Source organism: Lissotriton helveticus, chromosome 9, assembly GCF_964261635.1.
Source record: "Lissotriton helveticus chromosome 9, aLisHel1.1, whole genome shotgun sequence".
NCBI classification, from domain to species: domain Eukaryota; kingdom Metazoa; phylum Chordata; class Amphibia; order Caudata; family Salamandridae; genus Lissotriton; species Lissotriton helveticus.
Genome location: NC_136070.1, coordinates 515,098,126 through 515,126,003, shown reverse-complemented (window position 1 = coordinate 515,126,003; position 27,878 = coordinate 515,098,126). Strand labels below are relative to the sequence as shown.

The 27,878-nt window shown below is 40.9% G+C and overlaps 1 protein-coding gene across 2 annotated transcripts in view; it reads right to left on the bottom strand.

Moving 5' to 3' along the window:
* TMEM260 (transmembrane protein 260) overlaps positions 1-27,878 on the bottom strand; it is a 639,752-nt gene that overhangs the window by 391,547 nt on the left and 220,327 nt on the right. For both annotated transcript variants that reach the window (XM_078660364.1, XM_078660365.1), the window contains exon 5: positions 25,331-25,444. In XM_078660364.1, the coding sequence (XP_078516490.1) occupies positions 25,331-25,444 (114 nt within the window). The remainder of the gene's footprint in view (positions 1-25,330; positions 25,445-27,878) is intronic.

Genomic DNA, 27,878 nt, shown 5'->3' with positions numbered 1-27,878 from the left:
ATTGACCTTTGCAATGCATTCTTTACTGTTCCTTTACATCCAGACAGTTATGAAATATTTGCTTTCAGATTCCAAGGTAAGACCCTCGGATGGTCAAGAATCCCTCAGGGCTATACAGAAAGTCCTTCAATTTTTAACGAACTGTTAAAAAGATCATTAGAGGACCTAGACTTACCTGGTAGGTCTACGCTAGTGCAGTATATTGATGATTTGTTAATAGCTGCAAAGACAAGAGAAAATTGTGTAACAGACACAATAATTCTGTTAAATCGCCTTGCAGAAGAAGGACATAAAGTGTCCCCAGCAAAACTACAGTTTTGCAAACAAGAAGTAAAATATCTTGGTCACAGAATAGCAAAGGGAAAAAGACAAGTAACAATAGAGAGAATAAAAATGATTCAAGCAATGTTACCACCAAGAACACAAAGACAGGTCAGAATGTTCTTGGGAATGGTTGGTTACTGTCGACAATGGATAAGTGGATTTTCAGTAATTGCAAAACCACTACAAAGACTGACAAAATCAGATGTAAAAGATCCAATTATTCTCAATGATGCTGAGATGGACTCTTTTGAGAACCTGAAAAAGAGCTTATGCCAAGCTCCTGCTTTAGGTATGCCAAATTATGAGAAAGATTTTGAACTGTATTGCAGTGAGAGAGAAGGATGTGCATTATCTGTGTTAATTCAGAGACATGGAAATTTAAAGAAACCTATTGCATACTTCTCTGCAGTTCTTGATCCAATTGCAAAAGCATTACCAGGTTGTTTGAAAGCAGTTGCAGCTACAAGTATCAGCCTCGAACAAAGTGAAGGAATCATTATGGGATTTCCAGTGAAAATTTTTGTGCCTCATTCAGTTAAATATTACTGACAAGAGGTAAGACTCAACATTTAACAAGTAGCAGATTGACAAAGTATGAGAAAATCATACTAGAAGCAGATAATGTTTCGATTTCAAGATGTTTAAATCTGAATCCTTCTACATTACTGCCTGATTCTGAAATTGTTGATGACATTGAAACAGAACATGAATGTTTAGATGTCATGGAATTCTGCACTAAACCAAGAAAAGACATCAAAGACAGACCTTTGTCTGAATCGGATTTTGTCTACTTTGTAGATGGGTCATGCTTAAGATCCGAAGGAGGTGTCTTAAAAGCTTCATATTCAGTTTGTACAGTCGTAGATGTTGAAGAAGCATCATGTCTTGAAGGAGTTCGTTCAGCACAAGTGGCTGAATTGATTGCTTTAATTCGTGCATGTGAAATATCAAAGGATGTAAGAGTTACCATCATTACTGATAGTCAGTATGGATACGGAGTTGTGCATGATTATGGACAACTCTGGTCACAGAGAGGATACATGACATCAACAGGATCACCAATTAAAAATGCAGTTTTCATTAGGAGATTAATTGAAGCAATACAATTGCCAAAAGAAATCGCCATTGTTAAATGTGCAGCGCACACTAGAGGAACTGATTATATTTCCAAAGGAAATGCCTTCGCAGATGAAACAGCTAAATACTGCGCAAGGAAAAATTATTCATACAATCGGGAGAGGAGTAAAGAAACTGATTCAAATTCATTAATGCTAACAACTGTTGTAGAAACATGGCATGAGATTAGAGATTTACAAAATGAAGCAGAAGATGAAGAAAAAGACTTATGGTTAAGATCAGATTGTAGACCACGTGAAGAAGATGGAGTGTGGGTTTACAAAGATGGCAGAATAGTCTTACCAAATTGTTTGATTGCTGACATGGCCAGATTATATCATGGTCCAGCACATTTAGGAAGAGATTCTATGATTAGACTTTTCAGAGAAACATGGTTTAATACCAAGTTTAGAACTATTGCTGAATCTTTTTGTCAAAGGTGTTTGTCATGCCAACAAATGAATCCAAACAGAAAATCAGTGGTGGGGACAGGAATAATTGGTCGAGAAGGTGGTCCCTTCACCAGGTTGCAAATGGATTTCATTGAAATGCCCTTACACAATTGTTTGAAATATGTGCTTGTAATTGTGTGCTTATTTTCAAGATGGGTAGAGGCTTTCCCTACACGACATTGTGATTCAATTACAGTAGCAAAACTAATGCTCAGAGAAATCATCCCAAGGTACGGTTTTCCAGTCACTATTGAGAGTGATGGAGGAAGCCATTTTGATAACAAACTGATGAAGTTAATTTGCGAAGCTTTGAGCATTGAGCAGAAGATACACTGTGCATACAGACCAGAGGCATCAGGAGTAGTTGAACAAATAAATGGAACGATTAAAAACAGAATTGGAAAAATGTGTCTTGAAACAGGTATAAAGTGGACTGATGCTCTTCCACTTGTTTTGATGTCATTAAGAAGTACACCAGATAAAAAGACAGGTTTGAGTCCTCATGAAATATTAATGGGAAGAGTAATGAGGCAAGCTTTTGTACCTGTAGGTAAACTGTTGAGCATAAATGACAGTGCAATTTTGGATTACTGTAAAAGGTTATCTGATATGGTAACTTCTGTGTCTAATCAGGTGGGAACTGAAGCTCAATCAAATGAAAAGGTTTTGACTCATGATCTGAGACCTGGCGATTGGGTCAGAACGAAAGTACATCGGAGAAGGAATTGTCTAGCTCCTAGATGGCAGAAACCTAGGCAGATAATTTTGATCACTACTAATGCTGTAAAGTGCAGAGGATTGAAACGTTGGATACATCCTAGTCATACTATTCCAGTACCAACTCCTGAGAGTTCTGATGTTGAAAGTGATACCACAGACGATTCTGATTCTGAAGCAGAAGGCAAAACAGAAGGTGAAATAATTCCAGATTCTGAAGATCGACAAAAAAGTCGACATCTGGAAACTGTGCCAGTAAATGGAAATTTGACAAGAAAAGACTTGGAAATAATTGAAATAGATTCTGAAGGTGAAGAGAATCTGTTAAAAGGAAAGATAACTGAGGATTCGGTTGTCTCCATTGAAGACAAAGAAGCTGAACAAAAAGAAGTTTCAGACCAGGAGAGTATCGAAAGGCAGAGAACAAACTCTGAAGTAAGGAACAAAAATCCAAAATCTGGGAAGTTAGAGGTAATTGAAGAAGAGGAGGAGAACGAATTACCGAGTACCAGTGATGGAAGACAAAGTGAAGTTCCTGAAAGAGTGAAATTGCCGAATAGAGAAGTTCCTGAGTCAATTGAAATTTCAGACTACGAAACTGAAGAAAGTGACGTGGAAGGTGAAAGTGAAAACAGAAAGAAAAGGACTTGGAAGTCAGAATCAAATAATTCTGAACCAAAGAAGAAGTACGTGAGAAAAGCAGACTACTGGCCAGGTGGAAGATTGAGAGTCAGATTGATCAAAAAGCCAAAAGAACAAGTTGAAGAAATCAGTAGTCAAAAGAGTCCTGGAAAAGAAGTTGGAGTCGGAAGAAAAATTGAAGTGATATCGAGAAAAGGGAAGAGAATAATAAGACCAAACCAAAAATACAAGTCTCCTGAGTGGACTTACTTAGTAATTCCACCTGTTATTGACATATATGATAGTAGTGAAGAAGAAAACGAAATCCAAGAAATTAGTGACAATGATTGAAGTACAGAAATATTAAATTGGCAAAAGGCTGAAGAAAATTTGTTAGTTGACACAAGGTCGAAGAAAAACTGTTTAGTTGAAGAAAACTTATGTATGACATAAGGTCGAAGAAATCTTGTTTAGGGATATAAAAAAAAAAAAATATATATATATTTTAAAAGGGGGGTGTAAATATAAATTTAGAGAATTTTAAAAATTTATTTTATTTTTTTTAGGCTAAAACTAACCAAAAATGCCTTATGTTAAGGAGAGCACTTCAAAGTGTTCTGTTTTTAAAAGATGCTGTAAGATGACTCTGGTGTGTCTGCTCATTTTAGTTCTGCTCTGGTTGGTTCTAGCTGTGATTATCCCTTTGGAGATGAATAGAGAATTACACAAAGTTAACTTAACAAGCAAAGCTCTGGTTAGCCAAACTAAACATAGTGCGTCTGCAAAAGTTATTGATCATCAGCCTAACATTCATCAAGATAAATCAATTGGTGATTTTTCAAGTAATACATTCACAAAGCTATTGAGTGAATATGTTAAGGTAATGGATGCAAAAGACTGCTATGTCTGCGTTAAGTTACCTGCTTCTGTTTCTGAGGGAGTAACATATAATATGCTTCCTCTCACTTATGCTGTAACATGTAGTGTATTAACTAGTTTATTTTATCAAACTGGACGTTTAGAATATTACTATTCAAATTATGATGAAATTTTTGCTAATATTAAGATTGATAATGCTTTAAATAAGCATAAGAAAGCAAAACAAATGAGAGAATTTTTCCTTGTTACTAATGAACTCACTTACGAGTATGCTTACAAGAATAATCTAACATGTAAATTAAGTGCTGAAGGAAAGAAATTTTTGAACATGGTTGAAGAGAGAAGAGCAATTTATAAGAGAAATGAATTAGTCAAGCAGACTAAGTCAGCCTTCTGGCAGAAAGAGGATGAGAAATTAAATGGCAAAATGCTTGAAAATATTGCAATTCACATAGACAAACCTGTTAGTGGAAAGCTTTGCATTAGAAGAGATAATACACTTTTTGATAATTATTTTGTAGGTGCAAGTAACTGTGAAGATACTTATCAGATTATGGGAGGTTGGGGATTTAAAGGTGGAAAAGATCCTATTTTTCCTGGGATTTATTTTGTTTGTGGTGACAAAGCCTACTACAACCTTCCAGACCACTGGTATGGAACTTGTTATGTGGGAATTGTTTTTCCTAAAGTGTTTCATGTTGACAGAGATTCAGAAGGATTGTTTAAAATTCATAATTATGTAAATAGAGTTAAAAGAGAAACTTTTACTGAAGTTCTGGGAGATATTTTTCAAGCTGTAATACCTTTTGTTGGTATAACCCTAAATGCAGGGAGAATCAGAAAATTATCCACTATAGTTGATAGATTATCAACTGACACAGCTGATGGATTTCAATTAGTGAATGTTGAAGTTATTGCAATTAGATCTATGGTAATTCAAGACCGCCTTGCTTTAGACATACTCCTAGCAAAAGAGGGAGGAGTCTGTGGCATTTTACATGTACAACATTGTTGCACATATATACCTGATGAAAGTAAGAATATTGAAATGTATATTAAGAATATTACACAAATGCATTCAGAGATAATTCCTTTAGAAGAAGAAGATTTTACAGGGAAACTTTCAAAAAGGTTTCAAGCAATTAAAAACTGGTTTCATAATATCGGAAGTTCAATTCTTGGCAAGATTCTGGCACCTTTGATTATAATAGTATTCATTTTTATTTTGACCAAAATAGGTTGTTTGTTACATAAAAGAAAGAAACAGTTGAAAGAAAAGAAAAGAATCTATAAACTCAGAAAAGAAGAAGAAAGGGAGATCGAATTACAGGAGTTACATAGAGAGCGTTATGCTAATTCCAAAGATTATGCAGAAACAGACTTTTAGGTTTACTGATACAAATGAATTTGAATCGATTTCTTAAAAATTTAAATTATCAAAATTTTGAGTGCTGGTGTGGTGATTTGTTAATCACCAGATGAGGGAGTTGATGGAGCGAGATAGAAAACAAAATTTTGTTTAAACTCGCGAAGTCACATTTCCATAACATGAATAAAAATATTAATGATTTGTGATATGTCGTGCTAATACAACTTAGATTAAACTTTACACATGGGGGGACTAACATGTGTGCTCATAAACGTGCATAATTGTTGCATCTTTTTGTTCGTGCAAAATAATAAAATAATTTATTGTTTTCGTTTTTGTCATTACTAACTGCTGCAAACTTAAAAGAAGCATGTGCTTGTTTTGCTTTTCCTTGTCTGTGTGATGTCATTTCTACTATTCTAGGTGCATATGAGTCTCATGGAATAACGGAGACTGGTAGATATAAACGCTGCTTTATTTGTTTGCAATGGCTAGGTAACATTTTGATTAATCGGGTGGGTTAATTAATTAGTAAATCCTGGGGTGGATACAGAATCTACATTATTTCTTACATTAATACTTTTCTTGTGTTTGTTTTATATTAGAAATCATAAGTTGCCTGCTTTTGGGCCTAGTCACTTGGGTCGCAGAAAAGAGCTGACTTGTAATTCTGCAAAAGTCACGAGACGCCCATTCTGAAATAAATTATTCGTCAAAAGCTGCGTTCACAAAGCAAAAAACTAATGTGCTGTCATCATTCTGTCGGACATGGCCAAGGTCGAAAAAGAACATTTTGTCAGTCCTTAACTTGGCATCCGCGGAAGTCAATGGACGCTGCGAGAATGACTTAATACATTTGTTGCAAACTCAGGAAGCTCCTGGTTTCACGTGGAAGAGACAATGGTCTCTAAGAAACATGATTTAATGGAACTTTTTGGAAAGTGGGTGACATGTCACTTGTCACTCTCAGCCAATGGGACGTCGAAGATTTCTGAAAACTTTCCTTTGCGTAGTTTAGTTAGCATAGAAAGGTATAAAAAGTCATGCCCTTAGGGATGGGCTGGCTGCTGCTTTCTGACTTTCAAATGAGGGTGATGTGCTGTTGGACTTTGCGTGGAGCACGTAAGAATCCTCAATGAACTTTACTTTAATTTCTATCTATTTAGCTCAGTTAGGGAATTAGATTTTAGAAATGCTTTACTTTAAATATTCACTTTGATTTTGATTCATTTGCTTAAATTGTATTTTTCTTATATTTCTTACAATCATGCTTGCTTTATTGCAAATAAAATTCATTTATAAAACTATCAATTTATATACCATAATTTAGTAAATAAAATCTTACTTTTGACAAACAAGCTGGTCTTGGTTATTCAGGAGTGTAGGTTACTATTAGCTAGATCACATCGCCAATGGTGGTCATTTAAATGGTCAAGTTTTATTCTAATGACAATATTCTTTTCACAGATGTATAAAATGTATATAGATTGTAGATAATGTGTATATAAATTTAATCTGACCACCTGATTCAGTAGGCCCAAAATATGTCAGGTTTATAAATGGGTCCATATTTAGTATAGAATTTTGTTTATAGGTTATGAAGTTGGGTAGCGTTGTTTATGATATATTTTCTATAGGCCGCTGGATCAAAGCAGCCAATTTCCTTAAAGAAAACTGGCTGCTTTAAAAAATATTTTTTTTTTTGTAAAAGTGTCAGTGATAGTTGACAGATGGTTCCCTGGACCACTGCCTACTTCTCCTGAAACTGTTATCCCTGTTATGTGTTAACAGTCTAGTAGTTGGGTGGGAGGAGCTAGGTGGGCAGGGGAAAGGAAGAGGCGGAGCAGGGACAGGATGAGGGTAGTTAGAGTAGGGACAGGGTCGAGATAAGAGGTGCTGAATAAACCTCCAGTAAACCATAACTTGTGTCCCTGGTTATTTGTAGCACGATGCTACAACTGGCGACGAGGGTGGGATGAGGCCAAGTCACTGGTCACGATACCCCACAAGAGCACCCCTGTCCCAGGCAGCCTCGAAGTGAAGAAAACGCTGCCCAAGAGAAACGGAGTTGCTGCCTGAGCCAAGAAGATAGCAGCAGGTGACCCTACCCCTCCAGCTATCGAGAGGGACCCAAGAGGGAGCCGAAACACCGAGCGCTGCACCGCTCGAAAAAGGGACGCTGTTCGTGCCGAAACGCGACTCACGCGGGAAGCGTGCAAAACCTGGTGAGCACTGCACGAGCAGAGGTCGGGAGCCCACTCCGACTCTGCCAAGCCCCAGAGTAAATAGAAAGTGCCTCGGCGCAGAGGACGTCGCCCCACGAAGGTCTGCTGCCAAGCGCTGCTGAGCGCACTGAAATCGGAGCCCGAGGGAGATCCGACGTCGGAAAACCTCACGCGTGGGTTTCGGCACGCCGCCACCGAAGTAGCTCGGGACCCTGCAAAGTAAGGCGGGAGCCCACCCCAACCTCACCTGACTGCAGCAGCAACCGAAGGGAGCCGAATCTGGAGGGTGCCACCCCTGAAAACGACTGCCGGTGAGTCCAAAAGGAAGGAGCTGTGCCGAGTGAGCAGAGAGAAAGTAGTGCCTGCAGACAGCTACGGCGGCCATCTTGAAGTCAGGCAGACTCGAGGACAGACCCCACGATCTCTGCGCGAGGGCCATTTTAGAGTCAGGCAAGGCACTGAAAGAAAAAAAAAAGCCAGATAAAGCGCAAATGAGAGAAAATAGAGCACAACAAGCCACAGACACCTCACTAAAAGTATAACACAAGCCAACAAGCACGAGCCAAGCCAATCAAACTGACAATCAGAAGCAAACTGCGCAGAAGTTTGAAGTCGAACAATACCAAAGTAACCAGAAGCATCCAAAGCGGGATTTGGCGGTCCCACGATGTCGACGTCACCACGACGAAATGAGGTCAAGCCCATCATCGCAGGAGGGTCGCATTTGAGGGCTCCAGAGCCAGTCACCCTAACGACAGGTGGAAGCATGGGCCCCAAGTGGCAGGAATGGCTCGAAGACTTCGAGGACTACATCGAGGGATCCAAAGTGACCATTGATAAGGACAAGCTAATAGCTCTCCGGAATCTGGCAGGGCGTGAAATAAGTAAATTAATCAGGGATCTCCCTGCTGCGGATACCGGAACATATGACAAAGTACGCGACGCACTGAACAGGAGATTCCTCCATAAGAGGAACGTGGACTATGAGCGCCATGCTTTTCACCAGGCACGTCAAGGGAAAGACGAGGCAATGAGCACATTCATCACTCGCCTGCGGCGATTGTCGAGGCACTGCGAATTCGACAATTTTTCAACCGACGCTGCCATCAAGTCACAGATCATAGAGGGGTGCCATTCAGAATCCCTCAGGAGACGACTGCTGAGGAAGCCTCAGGAACTGGACGACATTGAGGAACTGACTCGCGTCTACGATCAGGCTGAGGAGCATGCCGCCACCATTGAATCTGGGCGCAAAGTAAGCCATGAGCAAGCTCATCGAGTTCAAGACCGTGGTGGCGGTCGAAGACGCTCGAGAGACAATCAATGGACATCGCGACCGTCGTCTCGCTCGAGGCGCTCAGATCACAGGAGGCGGGAAACCGGCCGGAGAGAGAAGAAACCAGAGAGAGCAAGAAGATGCTACAGGTGCGGATATGACTATCCTCACGTGGACGTCTGTCCAGCCATGGGACAGCGGTGCAGAAAATGCGGTCGGACCAACCACTTCGAGGCAATGTGCGGAGAGTACAACAAAGAGAGGCGAAGTGGAACTGGGAGGTCGTCCCGATCGGGCACCAGAAAACACCACATTAGAGCCGTCCATGACAAAGACACAGGGTCCTCCAGCTCATCACACTCCATCAGGGAGTCACACAGATCGCGATGGGAGCGCAGATCTCCGTCCCGGGGCTCCAGATCTTCATCTCGAGACTCCGAATACACGACTCACCATGCGTACATGATCGCAGACCCAGATCAATTGAAGAAGTATCCTCGGTTACACATAAAAGTGGGGAATCATGACACTAAATTTGTAATGGACAGCGGAGCTTCGCTGAACTACATCCCCGTCACTGAGTATGAGAGGATGCGACCCAAGCCGACGCTTGCTCATGCACCCGTCCGGGTCTACACTTGGATGTCCAAGAAGCCGTTGCAATGTCTTGGCAAATTCCCGACTACACTTGCACATGACAATGTCACTATTGATGCAGTCATTCATGTCATCAAGGGCCCCGAAGCTGACTGTTTGCTCAGCCTGCCAACTGCGGAACGTCTCCATCTTGTGGAGATCCTTTTCAAAGTCTGTGATGACCAGAACATCGTCAACCGTTTTCCTCGCCTTTTCATTGGGCTGGGGAAGTTGAAGGACCGTCAGATACATCTGCACGTCAACAAACAGATCAGACCTGTCGCTCAGCACCCCCGGCGGGTTCCTTTCCACCTTCAAAAGGCTGTCGAAGAAGAGATCAATGACCTCCTGTCCGCCGACATCATTGAACGCACGGACGGTCCGACCCCGTGGGTTTCGCCAGTGGTCGTTGTACCAAAAAAGGGCACCACCAGCAAAGTAAGACTGTGTGTCGACATGCGAATACCCAACACCACGATAGAACGTGAGCGCCATCCAGGGCCGCTTCTATGTGACATGATCTCAGCCTTGAACGGAGCCAAGGTGTTCTCTAAATTGGACTTAAACAAGGGCTATCACCAGCTGGAGCTGGATGCCCAGTCACGCTCCATCACAACTTTTGCTACACACCTAGGACTCTTTAGATATAAGAGACTGAGTTTTGGGGTATCATCAGCTGCCGAAATTTTCCAAGAGGCCATTCGGCAGGTCATCCAAAACATCCCCAATACGCTCAATTACAGCGACAACATCCTTGTATATGGCTCCGACACCCGAGAGCACGACATTGCACTCAACCGCGTCTGTCATGCCCTGCTTGATGCGAACTTGACCCTGAACAAGGACAAGTGCGAATTTCATCAATCTACATTAAAATTCTTCGGTCATATCTTCTCAGGAGCGTGAATGAAACCTGATCCGGAAAAAGTGGCAACCTTGAACAACGCCAAGTGCCCTCAGGACGTCAGTGACCTAAGATCTTTCCTGGGAATGGCCAGCTATTGCGCCCGGTATATCCGGGACTATGCGACCATCAGTCACCCGCTCCGCACCTTGACCAAGCAAGGACAACCCTTTGAATGGACTCCCCAGTGTGAGCAAGCATTCACAGAGATCAAGCGGGCCGTGGAGTCCGCCGATAACCTTTCTTACTTCAACCCCAGACGTATGACTGAAGTCACTGTAGATGCTAGCCCCGTAGGGTTGGGGGCCATTCTGGCGCAATATGACAATGACTCTGACCAGATACGTATAGTTGCCTATGCCAGCCGCAGCCTTTCCGATCCTGAGAAGGCGTACTCTCAGCCCGAGAAGGAGAGCCTTGCAGTGGTCTGGGCATGTGAACATTTTCATGTCTTCCTCTACGGCAAGCACTTTACCCTGATCACTGATCACCAGGCGCTTGTCACCATCTACGGCAACCCCCGATCAAAAATGCCCCGTAGAATTGAGAGGTGGGGCCTGAGGCTTCAGGAGTATACCTTCACGATCGTACACAAGCCGGGTAAGTCTGAAAAGCCGGGTAAGTCTGAAAACCCGGCAGACTACATGTCTCGGCATCCGCCTGCATCAACCAATTCTTGTCCTTCAATTGCAGAGGAATATATCCACTTCGTAGCTGACCAGGCGCTACCTCCTGCCATTCCTATGGACGTAATCCGAGACGCCACTGGGCAGGACGCCGTCCTACAGAAGGTACTCCGCAAGATTCGAACCAACAGGTGTAGACATGACCCTCATGATGATGACAGTGAGTTGGACACCAAACAAGAGCTACAAGCATTCCGGCACGTCCATGAGGAACTGTTAGTAACCTCAGACGGAATCATACTGCGGGGACAGCGGATTGTGATCCCCAGTAAGTTACAGCAAGGTAATATCGATCTTGCCCATGAAGGCCACCGGGGAGTCGTGTCCACGAAGCGAGCACTCAGAGAACGTGTGTGGTTTCCCCTACTCGACCAAATGGTGGAATCCACCCTGAAAGACTGTCACCCGTGCCAACTGACAAGCAAAGGTGATCCCCTGGCACCATTGCAAATGACCCCCTTACCGGCTGGAGTATGGCAAGAAATTGCTGTGGACTTCTATGGACCATTATCTTCTGGCAAGTATGTGTTAGTCATAGTCGACGAGTACTCTCGTTTCCCATTCGCACAGTTCGTGCCTTCCACTGATGCCTCCAGTACCCTTAAGGTGTTGGATGAATTATTTGCAACCTGGGGTGTCCCCAGAGAAGTGAAGACCGACAATGGTCCCCCCTTCAATGGACATGAGTTTGATGCATATGCCCGACACTTGGACTTCCATCACAGGAAAGTCACGCCCCTTTGGCCACAAGCAAACGGCACCGTTGAACGCTTCATGGCCACGATCAAGAAAACATTTCAGCAGGCTTGTGCCGAAAAGAAGGACCTACAGATCGCCCTCAACGAGGTCCTCAGAGCCTACAGGACAACTCCCCACTCGACCACTGGCAAGTGTCCTGCCACGCTGATGTTGGGTCGCCCCATGAGAAACCGAATTCCAACCTGGGATGGAGCACTGCGAGCTATATCACCCACCCACAACCATCTAGAGATGACAGACACGGACAAGCGCAACATAGACAAGATGAAGTCGTATGCCGACACCAAGAGAAGAGGGAGGTCACCCTCTGTACATGAAGGGGACTATGTATTGGTGAAACAAGACCAACAGAAGAAAACTGACTGTCGTTTTCGCAATGAACCCCTACTGGTCACTCAGCAGAAAGGCACTATGCTGACGGCAGAGTCTGACCACCGCAGAATTACAAGAAACGTGTCTCACTTTAAGAAGTGCTCCAGAGACTCGACCGGATCGTTGATTGACCCAGCTGTGTCACTCGATCCTGAAACCCCTGAACGGGGCGCTCTAGAGGATCTGAGCCAATTGGGTGTACCCCAGATTGAAGAGAACACTGATGAAGTGAACGCAAGGCCGCGCCGCAATATCCAACGGCCAAAGAGACTCATTGAAGAGATATGACTGAACATGTTGTTTTATTTTGTTAAGAAAGGGGGAGATGTTATGTGTTAACAGTCTAGTAGTTGGGTGGGAGGAGCTAGGTGGGCAGGGGAAAGGAAGAGGCGGAGCAGGGACAGGATGAGGGTAGTTAGAGTAGGGACAGGGTCGAGATAAGAGGTGCTGAATAAACCTCCAGTAAACCATAACTTGTGTCCCTGGTTATTTGTAGCACGATGCTACAATCCCCATTCGTAAAAGGGGCCCAAGGGAGACTCTTTGACTTTTGCAAATAAGCTACCACCCTAAAGTGGATTGGCATCTTTTCACTGGTTTGCAATCAGGATTCCAGTTGCAAGGCATTGATACGCCTGATGCAGATTTGGAAGTTGGAAGGGATGCTAAAAAAATAATCCCAAATACTGTATCGGTAGGTAGTAAAAAAAACATTTAAGGACTCAGTAAAACCTTATCAACTCCTAAAATTGGTTTAGTACATGGGCAAAAACATTTTTGCTGTTGCAAATCCCAAACTGAGTATTTGAGCCACAACCCTTTTTCGAACATCTGGCCCTAAAACCACAAAAGCAAACTATCCAACCGAGGGGCCAGATCACAAAAGATATCTTTGACTGGCACTGTTTCATGTCCTGGTTGGTAAGTGTATGCAGTATTTGCTGCAAACACCTTTTACCACCATAGCATGAAAGCAAGTTTCTAGATGTGATAATGTGTGACTAGATTGTTTGTGCCTATTTGTAGAGTGGCATTTTGTTGTGGTTGTGATATGTTCTGTTTTATGCAATGCTGTAGTTTAGCACTATACTAGTATTTGATGTTACTTTGTACCGTGGTCATTGTGTTGCGTTCTGTTTTGACTTCTTTAATGTTGTTCCTGTTATGTTTCAATTGTGATGTATTACTGCTTTATGTTATTTTATTATGTTCTGTTGTTTACTCTAAATGTCAACAAATGCTGCTTCAGTCCCAGCTAAAGTAAGAAACACTGAAAGGGTACCTCTGGGACCATCAATTTTCAATTTTACTAGCAGTGAGGGTATTCTTATTTTACCAGCGTCACTTTCAATAAATGAAACCTATAATTTTTGATTGTTTGAACCTGTAAGATAGCTAGACAGCCCCTTTACTTTGTCTCTTTCCAGCATCAATCACCATAACATAAATAGACAATTTCCATTATTCTTTTTCTGAAGAATTTTACTTCATTCATAGAGGCTCAAATTATAAATTATTTCAGTACTATATTTTACATATGGTTTGTGTGCATACATTTACATATAACCATGTTTCAATGAGCAAAACACAAATATCAAGAACCAGCACATTATACATCAATAGCTTTGTACACAAAATCATTCAAAGACTCATGATTTTTGCACCAACACCATTCACTTTTATACTCACGTGACTCAGAGTTGTAACATAAAAATTGAAATTGAGGAAAAGATATAACAAGTTTAGCAAAGATAAGAAGGTCTAAACATAGAAACAGGATTTTCATGTTATTCTGAGCACAGTCTTTTATTGCAGGACCATTCAGTAACAGTTTATCGAGGATAATTTGAGTCTTATGTATCCCGGTACAGATATGACAATACAGTAGGATTACCTAAAAATCATGAGTCTTTGAATGATTTTGTGTGCAAAAATACTGCTAGTAAAATTGAGACTTGATGGTCCCAGAGGTACCCTTTCAGTGTTCCTTACTTTATAGATTCCAGCCTCAAGGGTCCGTAACTGAATCAACCCCCTGGTTTTGAAACCTAAGTTACAGCTAAAAGCAGTAAAATCTTCAGTGAAAAACTATTTACCACTGGGGAGGTGGTAAAATAGCGCTACACCAGCGAATCAGCTATTTAAAACACGAGTCAAACCAAAACTTTGGCAGAGAACAAATCTGAAATAAGCCTTTGCAGAGCTCACTTTATGCAATACAAACCTAGATTATCTTGTCAGGTGACATTTCTAAATGTATGCTTGCATTTCACGGAGTTTAATTAGCATATGGAAGTAATTGCTTCATTTTCGTCCAATTTAAGAGATTGGGGTTGTCTTAATAACCTTTTCTCCTGACTAGCATTTCAATTCCAAAAGGTATGAACTGGTTTCACCTAAGGCTGGAATGATTTCCACCATATTAGGTCTTCACAGCATGCCATGACATTCCAACAAAAAATACTACCAACATCTGTACAGTGGACGTGTTCCATTCCACCCATCAATTTACAAATTGTTTAATCAGAAAGCAAACCTATTTTCAACATACCACTAATTTCCCTGGCACAATTACTCAGACTGCGGGGATTGGTAATTCCAGGATGCAGAATTAGGACAATATTACAATTTCTCCACGTGATTTGAGAATTACCTCATAAATCAATGTTCTCACACTGATTTTGGAACTCCTGATTTCTGGGCCAGTTTAAGGAACATATTCAACCATGCAATACTTGGGAAATAAGAACTCTGAAAATCCAGGGTGCAGCTATGCTATATGCTGAATCACTGCACTTCTTGCAGTCCTGATTTACCCAATAGCTCATGTCTACAATTCTAAGAAACTTGGAATGAGAACTTATGTTAATGAGTTATTATCTAAATTATAAAAATAAATTCAATAGGGGGGCGTGGCTTGCGCGCCGCGTTGACATGGCGGTCTGCGCTTGAGCTCCGCGACGAACAGGGTCCGTCGGAGCTTTTTACGCTGATTCCAGGAGCCCCATCTCCCGAGAGAGACGTGTCTGCCTGCATGAACACATCGTGTGTAACTTACGGTCTTTCTCCGTCCTTGACAGCTGGTGGAATGATGTATTTTTCCGGATGTTTGCACTGCTCGGTATTTCTCACGAGTGGCCGCCATCTTGCATTCCTGTGACGGAGATCGTAATTTCTCCTCAGCTGACAGTGCGTTTGTCACACACTTGACAGAAATACGTCGGAACAGATTCTGGTTGGTTATTCATGACTCTTTTCGTTATTTTTACGATGTTTCTCATCTGGTCAATGATTTTTTACCTTTTCAATACTACATTGTGACAGTGCTTTATTTTTACTACGCAGTGGCTTATTTTGGAAGAGTTCTGCTATATCTTGTTTTTTTCCTCGCATATGGTTGGCAATATATTTTGCTCTGCCCTGTTGGTTGTGAGGCGCTTTACTATTGTTTTTGAGTGAGAATTTATTTGCGTGTCGTGGGCTCCCTCCCACTCTCCTTAATTTTTGCTGTTCTTGAATAGCTGCAGTGTTTGTTGCTTTGTCGTTTTTTGGGACGTTACCTTTATGGCTGAGAATATGGGCTAGCCCTCAAATGCCAAAGATGCTAAAGCCTCTTTAAAGCGATTGAAACAACCATCTCCCACGCCTGAGTCTTCTCAGAAGGACACTGCGTCCACGCTAGAGACTATTCTGACGCGCTTGAATGATGTTCACGACATTGCTCAGTCCACCAAAACAAACACAGATATGCTCCAAGTTGAGGTGTCTGCCATCAGGAATGAATTTAAGGCTCTCTCCCTTCGTGTATCCGCCACAGAGACACGTATTAGTGGTGCAGAAGATGTTGTGCAGAAACAATCTAGATCTCTGGGCCAACTAGAGCGTTCAATGGTGGCATTGAGGAGAGACCTCACTGAGCAAGAAGATCGCAATCGTAGATCCAATCTACGCATTTTTGGCCTTCCTGAGGATGTTGAGAAAGAGGCTCTTTCTATGATTGATTTTATATCCAATTGGCTTCCTGCTACATTGCAAATGTCTTTCCAAAGAGATTTTGAGATAGAGCGGGCACATCGTGTCCCCACCTTCCGCTCCAAATCGGCCTCACAACCAAGGGCTATAATTTTTAAGCCACTGCGTCATCAACATACGGAGCAAATTTTGGCGCACATGAGGAAGGTTAAGAATGTTTCCTGGAATGGCCATCGGATTTCCATTTCTCAAGACTTTGCCAGAGACACGGTGATAAGAAGGAAGGGCTTTCTAAACCTGCGGAAGCGATTATCTGAGATGAATATCCCCTTTTCCTTCTCTGGCCCTTCAAAGTTTCGAATTACCTTCAAAGGCCGTTCTAGAGTTTTCGATGAGCCTGCTGACCTGGCCTCTTTTTTGGACAATCAGATGGAGCTTCAGATGGAGCTTCAAATGGACGCTTCGCGTACTCCTAGTACTTCCGGCACTTGAGATGGATGTCCATGCCTGTAATGTGTTTGTTCTCTCTCAGATCTCTTAAGTTTGTCTTTTTAGATCTGGGTGGTGGCATGATGGTCCACCGTTCTTAATGTTTCTCTGTGTTCTGATGTTTTCTGTTTGACGTTGCCAATTAAATGTGCGATATGTTCTCTTCCTTCATTCTCTCTACTCTTCCTCCCTTTCTTCTGTTTCATTCGTTCCCACGTTTGAGATATTCTCTCAATATTTTCTCTACTCTTCTGTGGGTTGCTTGTTTTCTATATTGCTTCTATTGTGTTTGTTAGTTCTGTACCTGTCTTTTCTCTTGTTGCAGACGGATCTGCAACTGGAGGATTCGTTTATACCTGACGCCTTTGTACCTGAGACAGTGCATGTCCACGTAATGTGTTTGCTCTATTTAAGAGCTGTTAGGTCTGTCTCTTTCCTTCGAGTAGTGGTGTTAGCGTACACGAATATTGTTCTTTTTTTAGTCACTTAGTTTATATACGATGTTTTAACTTAATACGGTGGTGTGGTTCTTCTTCTTTTTCTTCGTTTTTTCTTACCTGTTCCCCTTTCCCTTTATGCTATAGGTTGTCTATGTCTTGGTGTACTTTCTTTGTACCTTTTTCGATTCTTTTTGTGGTACTGCCTATTTTTCTAGGTTACCTTTCAATTTGACTGTCCTGTTAGTGCTTCTATGTTTTCCTTACTTTTTTGGTTACCATTGGTTTATTTCAGCTTTCTTTTTCTTTCTTATCTTCATTTATGTTTCGGTTCATTCCTTCTCTGCAGTCTCCATGATATTTCTTTATCTTCATTTTTATATTTGACCTTTCTTTCCCTTTGCTCCCTCTAATATGAGTTTGATTGATAAACTCTTGTGTGCCTTCTGCTGCTATCTATTTTGACTCTTCCATCATTTATTTCTTTTCGGTACTGTCTTATGGATTGTTACAGTTATTGCTACGCTGCTACCTATTCTTTCCAGTCATGTATCTAAAGTTATGCTTCTAATAATTGTTTAATTCACCTATTTATTTCCTGCTTGTTCACTCACTTACTGCTTATTTCTTTCCTTATTGTATAATTTTACTAGATTTAATGATTATGTCAATAGTGCAGTTTTCAGTTCTCTAATACTTTACTGTATATTCAGTTATATTTGCCATACTCTTACATGAGTTTCTACATTACACATAATCAGCTCTACATATTTTACGTCAATTGATTGATTAGTTGTTTTCTCTTGCTTTTTGCATATTGCTTATATGATATAACTCCTTCTATGTATTGTTCCCTGATAGGTATATTGTTTCTTATGGATGTGCTTTATTTACTCTTAACATGTCTTCATACCTATCCATTATATTGATACATGCATGATATACGCAGGTTGTTCTCATAGATTTTCATGTTGAGATATTTTATAATCCTCTACTTAACTTTATTCCATAGTCATGTTTTCTCTCTTCCCTATTAATTATACTTCGTCCTGCTATACAGTGGGGTTGTAGATTGCTGATTTCTATTATATTTGCTCCTTATGACGGCTCCCCTGTTTGTCGTCCCACGTTCCCCCTAGTATGAATTTGGTCTTTTTCAGACCCCCTACGCTGGCTCTTCTCTTTCTTCTTCTTCTTCCTTTCCTCTTTTCTCTTTTCGGATTTCCCCAATGGTTTTTCCTTTTTGGACATTGTTGTTGGATGCTTGGATGTTTGTCTTCATGTGGGTTGCTTTCTGTCTATTATTTATAGCCTATGTTATTGTTTTCCATACTAGTCGATGCCTGGCTTGAATGTGTTGTCCCTTAATGTTAAGGGCTTAAATCATCCTGTGAAACGATCCAAGATCTTGGATTATTGCAAATCTCTCTCTTCAGATTTAGTCCTATTTCAGGAAACAAAAGTATCTACCAAAGAAGCATTATTCTTGAAGAAAGATTGGGTTTCAGATGTTGTTTGCTCTGATGCGTGTGGCAAAAGAAATGGGGTTGTCACCTTGGTTTCCAGGAATTCAGAATTGTCCATAGTTTCCTCTGATCACGATTCTGAAGGTCGTTGGTTATTAACTAGACTGTCTGATGGTTCTTCTGATCTTTATGTTATGAATATCTACGCCCCTAATAAGGATGATCCGGCCTTTTGGAAATCAGTTGCCAAAAAATTGAATGATACGCCTCACTCTGGTAACCTTGTTGTTGGGGGAGATTTTAATTTGGTGATGGATCCCATTCTTGATAGGAATTCAGCTTTTCAATTTCGTCCTCCAAAATCCCATAAACAAATGCTTAATATGTGTTCCCTTTCTCATCTGCAAGACATATGGCGCCTTCATAACCCTACTGGTAGTGATTTTTCCTTCTTTTCTTTACCTCACTCTACCTTTTCTCGTATTGATTACTTACTTGTTCATTCTTCCCTTGTTCCTGCTTCCTCCTCTCCGATTATCCATCCTATTCTGATTTCTGACCATGCCGCGGTTACATTTACTCTCTTGTCCTTTGCTCCCAAATCAAAAGCTAGATCTTGGAGATTAAACACAGAACTTCTATATGACACTACCCAGGTTGATGAATTTTCTAGCGCGATTGACACTTTTTTTTTGGAGAATGAAGGATCAGTTTCCTCCCCGATTGTTCTCTGGGACTCGTTCAAATGTACTTTCCGAGGCCAGGCTATTAAATGTATGTCTAAAAGGAATGCTGATATTAAAACAAAACTTGCGGATCTCGCTACTAACATTAAAAATCTGGAATCTTCCTTTCGTCACTCTAAAGATACGTCTTGCCTTCAGTCAATTAAGCACCTAAAATACAAATACAACACTATAGTTACCAAGAGAGCCTATATTGGGGTTCAAGCTCAGAAATCCAAAAGGTTATTGTTAAAATATAGAGCTGGAAAGATGCTCGCAGCTACATTGAAATTCCAAGATTCTTCCTTTAAGTCTTTCCAAATTTCTTCTATTACTGATCATCTTGGTGTTAAAAAATTTCAGACCGGGGAAATTCTTGAAGTTTTTCGGGATTTTTACAATAACCTATACTCACCTTCTGATCAGGCCTCTTTTGAACAATGTCAAGAGTTCTTAAAATCTGTTCCTGTGAATTCGGTTTCTCGAGAAGATAATACTTTTTTAGGTGGCCCTATTACTTCTGATGAAATTACCTCCGCAATTAAGGCTACTCGTTCGGGGAAAGCTCCAGGGCCTGACGGTTACCCTATTCTATTTTATAAAACCTTTCTTCCTGTGATTGTTCCCAAGCTTCAGTCTGTGTTTGATGCTTTTATTCAGAATGGATCTGTGTCTGGTACTGCGGCGGATGCTACGATTGTGGTGATCCCTAAAGAGGGAAAGGATCATTCAGATCCCAAAAATGTTCGCCCCATTTCCCTTCTGAATATGGAAGCTAAGATCTTTGCTAAAATTTTGGCCAAGAGATTAGAATCCTTCATTCCTACATTGGTACATTCTTCTCAAACCGGTTTTGTGAAAGGCCGTCTTGCGCGTGACAATATTCGCACATTTTGTCACATTCTTGGAGCTGCCAAACGATCTAATCTCCCAGCTGCGGCCTTGGCACTTGATGCTGAAAAGGCCTTTGATAAGGTTTCTTGGCCATTTCTGCGGGCTGTCTTATATGCACATAATCTTGGTGACTCCTTTATTAACATGGTCATGTCCTTATACGCCCAGCCCAGAGCTAATATACGAGTTAATGGTGCTACGTCATCTTTTTTTAATCTTCGCCAGGGTACCAGACAGGGTTGTCCCTTATCCCCTCTTTTATTCTTGTTATCCATTGACCCTCTCCTTAGATTGATTGAGCTGAATCCGGATATTAAAGGGTTTTCTTTTGGTCCTCATTGCATTAAAACTGCGGCGTACGCAGATGATGTCCTTATTTTTTCAGATGATATTGCCGTGGCTATACCTGCTATCTCGGATACGATTGCCCTTTTCTCAAAGGTTTCTGGCTACACCTTAAATAAGGATAAAACGGAGTTGTTTCCCTTGAATGCCTATTGCTTCCCCACACATATGGGTTCTGCTGGTTTCAAATGGCAGTCTAAACACTTAAAATATTTGGGTATTTATTTCTGTTCTACTTTATATGATACAATTGCCTATAATGAAAACCAGACTATTCTCAAAATTCGCCGCCTTTTAGATACTTGGTCACCGAAACACATTTCCTGGTGGGGTCGTCTTCAGACTCTTAAAATGATGATTACACCTATTGTTAACTTCGTATCCTCTATGCTTCCGGTGAAACTTTCAGATTCCTTTTTTCATGAAATTGATGTTTTGACGTCTAAATTTTTATGGAATGATAAACGAGCGAGAGTTGCTTATACATTTTTACGGAAGCCTTATGATATGGGAGGGGTTAATCTGCCTGACTGGGATAAATACCAAACTGCCTTTTTGGCTTCCCAAGGTGCTCTTTGGTTTTCTTGTCCCGTTAGTCACGTGCCTTTCTGATTGTTCATAGAGCAGGAATTGGCTTCTCCATTACCGACTGCATCTTTTTGCACTGCGTCTACTCTTTCTATCCCTTTTTCCCGCTCTATTATTTTAGACACTCTGTCTGCGGTTCGAAAGGTAGACAAGTTGGTGGCGCTTCCACTTCATAAATCTAGATGGTCGTCTATTTGGCGGAACTCTAAAATTAAAATTAATATTGATTCTTCCTTGATTTCCTACTGGGCGGCTAAAGGGATATCGTTGGTTAAACATCTTTATGGTCCTAATGAGGAGCCTCTACCCTTTTCCTCTTTAGCTCAACAATTCTCCTTAACTAATTTAGATTTTTATACTTTTCTTAAAATTAAGGTGGCACTTGCTAAAGTACGTCTTCATCCGAATTCTTCTACGATTACTCTTTTTCAAATTTGGTTGAAATCTGGTCATGTAGCCTCAAAAATTTATAAATTTTTATCTACGTCTTCATCTTCCCCTCATACGGTTGCTCAACATAAATGGTTACGTCATTTTGAACATAGTGTCATCGATCATATTTCTTCAGATACATGGCAGATGATTGGTAAATTTTCTCTTCGCAATAAAATCGCCCCATCGTTAATGCAATCTAAATTTTTCTCTATTAATCTTCTTCATTGGACACCTGTGCGCTTACATTCGCTCAGTCTCAAAGAAGATAATCTATGCTGGAGTTGTGGCTTATCGCCAGGAGATTTTTCACATATGTTTTTTGACTGCTCTCTACTCCAACCCTTTTGGGACCTCATACATAAACATATTATGCTCATTTTTGATATTAATTTTCAACTTTCTCTCCCATTAATTTTATTGGGCCCTCTTACGGCTCCATCTCCTCTCCCCTTGGAGCCCATGGAGCTACAATTATTAGATCTTCTATTGACCGTTGCTGTGAAAGTAATTCTTATGGACTGGAAATCCTTCTCCTCTGTTTCGTATCATACTTGGTGGGCTTGGGTTTCCTTCTTACGCAGTGCTCATACTTCGGTCGATCAAGCTCATCTCTCTCCGTCGATTGCTAGTGGCGTGTGGACCGCGCTAGACAATTACATGGATTTGTCATCACAGGGGTTGGTTGATCAATATCCCTTTCGTATGTCTGGCTGAATGGTGTCTTGTTTGTTCGGATTTATTCCTTACTTTTAAGGTTTATCCATTGGAAAATCCTTCTTTCCTTTTCCCCCTCTTTCTTCTCTGTATCCTCTTTTTTCCATCTGCTTCTTCTTATTCTCGCTTTTCTTCCTTCTTTTTCTGCTTTTTTCCTCCTCTGACTAGATCAGCTGATAGTGATACATTTGTGGATGGTTTACATATAAGCTAACCTGATTGGTCTTCATGAATGCATATTTTTATCTCTGGCAGAATACTTTTATTTACTATATATGGATGCATTTCATATGAATTATTTTTGGATTTCATCTTCTGATGGTCTGTTTATTTGCTCTCAAATGTATCACTTTATTTATATTCTGTATCTTCATTTGTTTATTTATAACAATAAAATCTTTTGAAATTAAAAAAAAATAAATTCAATAGGAAATAATATAACTTAAAGTATGGTAATTGAGAAAATTCATATGATGCAACACAATGACATTTGCTCTATATGTTTCATTATCCATTTGACTAAAGGGCAAATCAAGCTGGCTTTCGAACAACTGATGGGACACAAATGCTCTCCTGGACACCCTCCAGTCACTGGGGGAAATCTCTGAATAAGGCCAGTGTGCCATGCTCTTTCTGCTAGATGTCTCTGTAGCTTTCTGTAACACAGATCTTCAAATTCTACATGAGCATCAAACTGTCTTCACAAGAGTCAACAACACAACACGTCACTGTCTTGTTTCTTTCACATTGAGACACTGCCCGCAAGTAAAAATCCAGTAATTTTGGTCAATTACTTCTGAACTCCACCATGCCATCCCTTCAAGGTCCCCATCTTTCCCCTATAATTTTCAGCAGCTACATGATTCCCTCCCCTCTGGGAATATAAAGCAGTTAGTTCCACCTTCAGTTTCAGTTGGACGCCAATGAACGGTTATTTGTAAAACTACACAGAGGCCATTAAATCAACCTACAAGCATGTTTAATCAGATTATGCCCGATGAAACACTTGATTTTCCTTAAAGGGAGTAAAACTGAAATTTCTGTTGTGGGTTTCACACCAGGAACTCAACTCCACTTCCCTTGGCGAGATTCTCTTAAGATCCCCAAACACCTCCCCTTTCTCCAAAAGGGTCAGGGATTTATTAGGTGAATCTGACCAACTGATCAAATTCAAAATCTATAGTAATCAGATTTCCAAGATCTGCAATCACCATCTCTGTCTCACTCTGTGCCAAGCATAGATTATAATTTCCATCATCCTATCTAGTTTAACTATGGGAACGCCTCCTATGTTGAGCATATATTAGGGCTTATCAAGTTACAGAATATACAAAATTGGACGTCCATGCTACTTTTAAGTTTGTAGCACAGGGCCATATCCCGACAATCGTAAAAGCTACTCTGGCTCAAGACTGCAGTTGCCCACAAGGGCAACCACAGCAGGAATCCTTCATTCAGGATTTCAGCACTTCCATCCAACTAGCATTCTCAGATCTAGGCAAGATAATCTTAATAATTCACACCTAAACAAAATAGGCCCAGAACAGAACTCGCCTCCTACCAGCTTCAAATCCATCAATGAAATTGCTTTTAATAATAATTTGATAGCCCAGCTGCCCCAACTTCATCTCCTCATGGACTCTGCTACTCCTCTATACGGACATATCTCCTTCATCTTGGTTTTAGCAATGCTCTGATGTAACCAATATGGACTGTGCCAGACAAATATCCTCAATACGTAAGACCAATTCCCAAAATATTATGAATTCGATTGCCTCACTTTTCAAGCATATTAAGCTGCAAAATGTTAAACACTCTGCATGTTTCCGTGGACAGATTACATTATGTAGAACTCATGGTGCATAGTTTAAGACTCCAGTACAAATATCCCTTATGGCAGATAAGCTGTGTGTGGCCCAAGTAGGTATATACTCTGAGGCCCAGGGGTGCAGCTTGCAAATTATTCGTAGGTGTTAAGAGAGGACACACACTTTGCTTAGTGACAGAAACTGTGAGTGGGCTGAGAAAAGGAGATGTATGTGGGAAGGAAGGTTGAGAACACATAAAACAGAAATTATCTACATTGGGATATATTTTTTTGCTGCTATCTCACACAACAGAAATCCTTAATTTCTATTTGAGAGTGTCGCCAAATGCTTCTTACAACTTAAAGGTACAGTAGGAAAGTACATGTATGTCTGTTTACACAACACTAGATGCAAACACATGTACAAAAGAAAGTAGGTGTCAGCAGTTCCTAAGCACGGGAACACATTTTACATAAAAATGTAAAATGAAAAAAACAAATATTGATGGAAAATTTTAGGAATATCAAAGTATGCAGCATTAAGGCTAGATTAAACGCGTCCTTGAGAAACTGCAATCCGAGCGCAGTCACACTTATAAGTGTTGCCATGCTTATCACACCAGGTAATAACCGGATTCCATCCGCTCTACCCATTACATTTTAATGGGTGAAAAATGCAGACTAAATACTTGAGAGGCGGATTGGGTGCAGTTAAAACCGAAATCCGCATATTGGGTAATTATTTATGTGGGTTAAACTCGGAATATGCATTAATTATTGCACCTGATACATTCTAAGCGTTGGATTTCATTGAGTGCTATATTTATCATATTTAACAAAAGGGCATTTGAGGTCAGGCCCTTACAGGGGTCGTCTGAATCAAGATAACAACGGTACCAACTGCATCAGAAGAAGCTGGCAGGCATGAAACTACTGGAAGACTAATGTTGGGATGCAGTTGTGAGGCAGCCATGGCAGCAGAAATGGTGGCACAAGCCACCACAGCGAATAACCAAAATCAAACTGACGAGAAGTAAGAAATTAAACTTTGATGGTTGTATAGTATAGCACCATCTTTCGGAAACAGAACAAATGGTAAATTGTCAATATTGCAAAAATTACCTTCTGGTGAAACAGTCGGAGCACCACCCATAATCCAATGCACAGCACATAGAGTACAATGGTATGCTGATTGCATAAACTAAGACCACAGAAAAATGCACCAACTTTAGATATCTGAAATAAAAAAAATAAGTAGGTTATCATGAAATATTACTAAAATGTATATTGTTACAAAAGTATTGTCGCAGGATCAATGTTCCCTATTTTAATCTTTTTCTTTTCCACAAGAAACAAACATTGCTGCGACTTCTCAAGTTATGTTGTTCAACTACTATCACTATCCAAATAGTTTCAGGCTTTTGATAGGTACTGACAAGGTATTATCCTAATAAAAATAACAATGCACATGCACAGCAATGACAACCTATAGGGAGCAAAATGGAAAATGGTGATCAACAAATAGAAATAAATAAATTAAAAAAAGGCTGTTCATTGGCACACTAGCATCTCCCAACCGTGGGATCACAAGCATCTTTCGACTCATTGTTTTCAGTTTTTTTTGTAATGGGGTCATAATTCAACCACAGTTTTTTAAGAATGGGGACAACTTGAAAATTAAGCTAAAGTGGTTGTGGGAGAGGCGCATGCTGAGAATATTTTTCATTTTCTTGGGCACTTGGTCAAATAAAAATATATAACAATAATTGACCATCTGTGGCAGCAAAGGTAATAACTGGCAGTAATAACAGAAAGTAGAACTCCAGTATCACGTTCTTCCATTCCATAAGTGAAAGAGGGAGATTATTTTTCCATTTCCTGGTCATACAAAGATGACCAATCTACACTGACAAACGTCAATTCAGTGTTAATTGCTTTTGTAAATTGAAGAATACTACTTAAATATCCTAGTTGCAAGGAATATAGTTGGTATTGGAGAAGGCTCCTGTCCAAAACCTATGCACCTGAAAGCCAGCAAGCATTTGCAACTTATTCACATCTGACACACCTCACCGGAGACAAGCTACCTCCTCCCGTTTAAGGTATTTGTGGATTTTCTCTATGGAAATCATAAAGAGTGCCTTCATTCCCCATCAGATTTGGCCACTATAGGGATACCAAGTGTTTTAAATAAAGAAGACCAGCAGCTTCGTCACAGATCTAATTGATATTTGCTAATTGGACAATCTTTATTGCTAATTTGGATGGGTCATCCTGGCAATGTCTGAAAAACATCTCTAATGTTCAAAATATCTGTGAGACTTCGAGCTAGGATAGTTCTAACATGAACAGATGTGCCTGCCAAGATAGCCCCTAAAAGTTAGCCTTCCAAAAGTTGCCCGTTTTGGTGTCTGGTCTTTTGATGGAAATGACCCCAGCCGCAGTAGCGTTAGGTAGTGCTTTTTCTCCTGGGAAAAGTGGTCTAGCAGGTATGGTTGAGGTTTCAGCCGCTGATAGCCTTGAATCACGGCCCATGGGTGTTTTTTTTTTAGACAGCTGTTTTGTCCATTAATAAGGAGGTCCTTTTGATTGCCTTATTCACTACGGTTTTGAAACTGGAGTAGGTGGGGAGGGTGAGCTAGGCCTCCTCTAGCTGCAATGCCACAAGGGGGTACTTCAGAACACTGAACATTGAGTTACTTAGCCTGGTTTGGATTTCGATTTCCTCGCAGCAGTGATGTGCAAGGGTGTTGTCCTCTGCATCCCTCATTCTCCAGTAGTATTTGGCTAATGCCTCTTGTCTGTTGGGAGTCTGGTTTCTTAGACCATACTAGAAATGAATTTGGTATTGTGAAATATGTCGGGCGATTGAGAACAGGTCCTTAAAGAAGGTTGATTGTGCAGAGTTTAGGGAGATGGAGTCTTTCAGGTTTAGGATTTCCAAGCCGTATGAGATCGAGGGTAGGAATTTTGCTGAAATGGCTTTAAGCAAATGCCCTGTAGAACACCCTGTGAGTTTTTTCTTTAAGACTCTGAAGGCAAACTGCAGTTGTTTAGCTCTGGGATGGCCTTGTCCCAATTGTAATTTGAAGTTGAGGTTATGGTCTATTAGGAAACCTAGATATTTGCATGAGTCTACCGGGGACAGAGGTTGCCCATCCAGGTACCAGATGAATTTGCGGTGAGCCTTTATTTTAACTAGTATGGCAAAAAACACATCACTTTTGTTTTTTGGTGGTTGATGGTTAGTTGGGCCATGGTGGTGTAAGCTCCTTGTTTGGTGATGAGTCGCTGCAGACCTACAGGTGTTTGAGCAAGGAGCACAATGTTGTCCGCATATTGTAGACTGGGTGTGGGGACTTTGCCCAGTTTTGAGGGGTCAGATTGAATTGACCGTAGTTGATTATCAAGGTCGGCAATGTAGATGTTAAAGAGGCAGGGTGCCAGCACACACCCTTGTTTTAACCCATTAAGGGTTTGGAACCTTTTGGTTATGCTGTGCCCCTCACCTTTCCTGACCTGAACCCACGTCTGGGAATACAAGTTGATTATGGCGTCCAAGAGTTTGGTTGGGACACCCCAGTTGTGCAATTTTACCCATAGCTTGGCTCTCGGGACTTTGTTGAAGGCTGCTTTAAGGTCTATGAAGCATGCGTACAAAGGCCTGGAT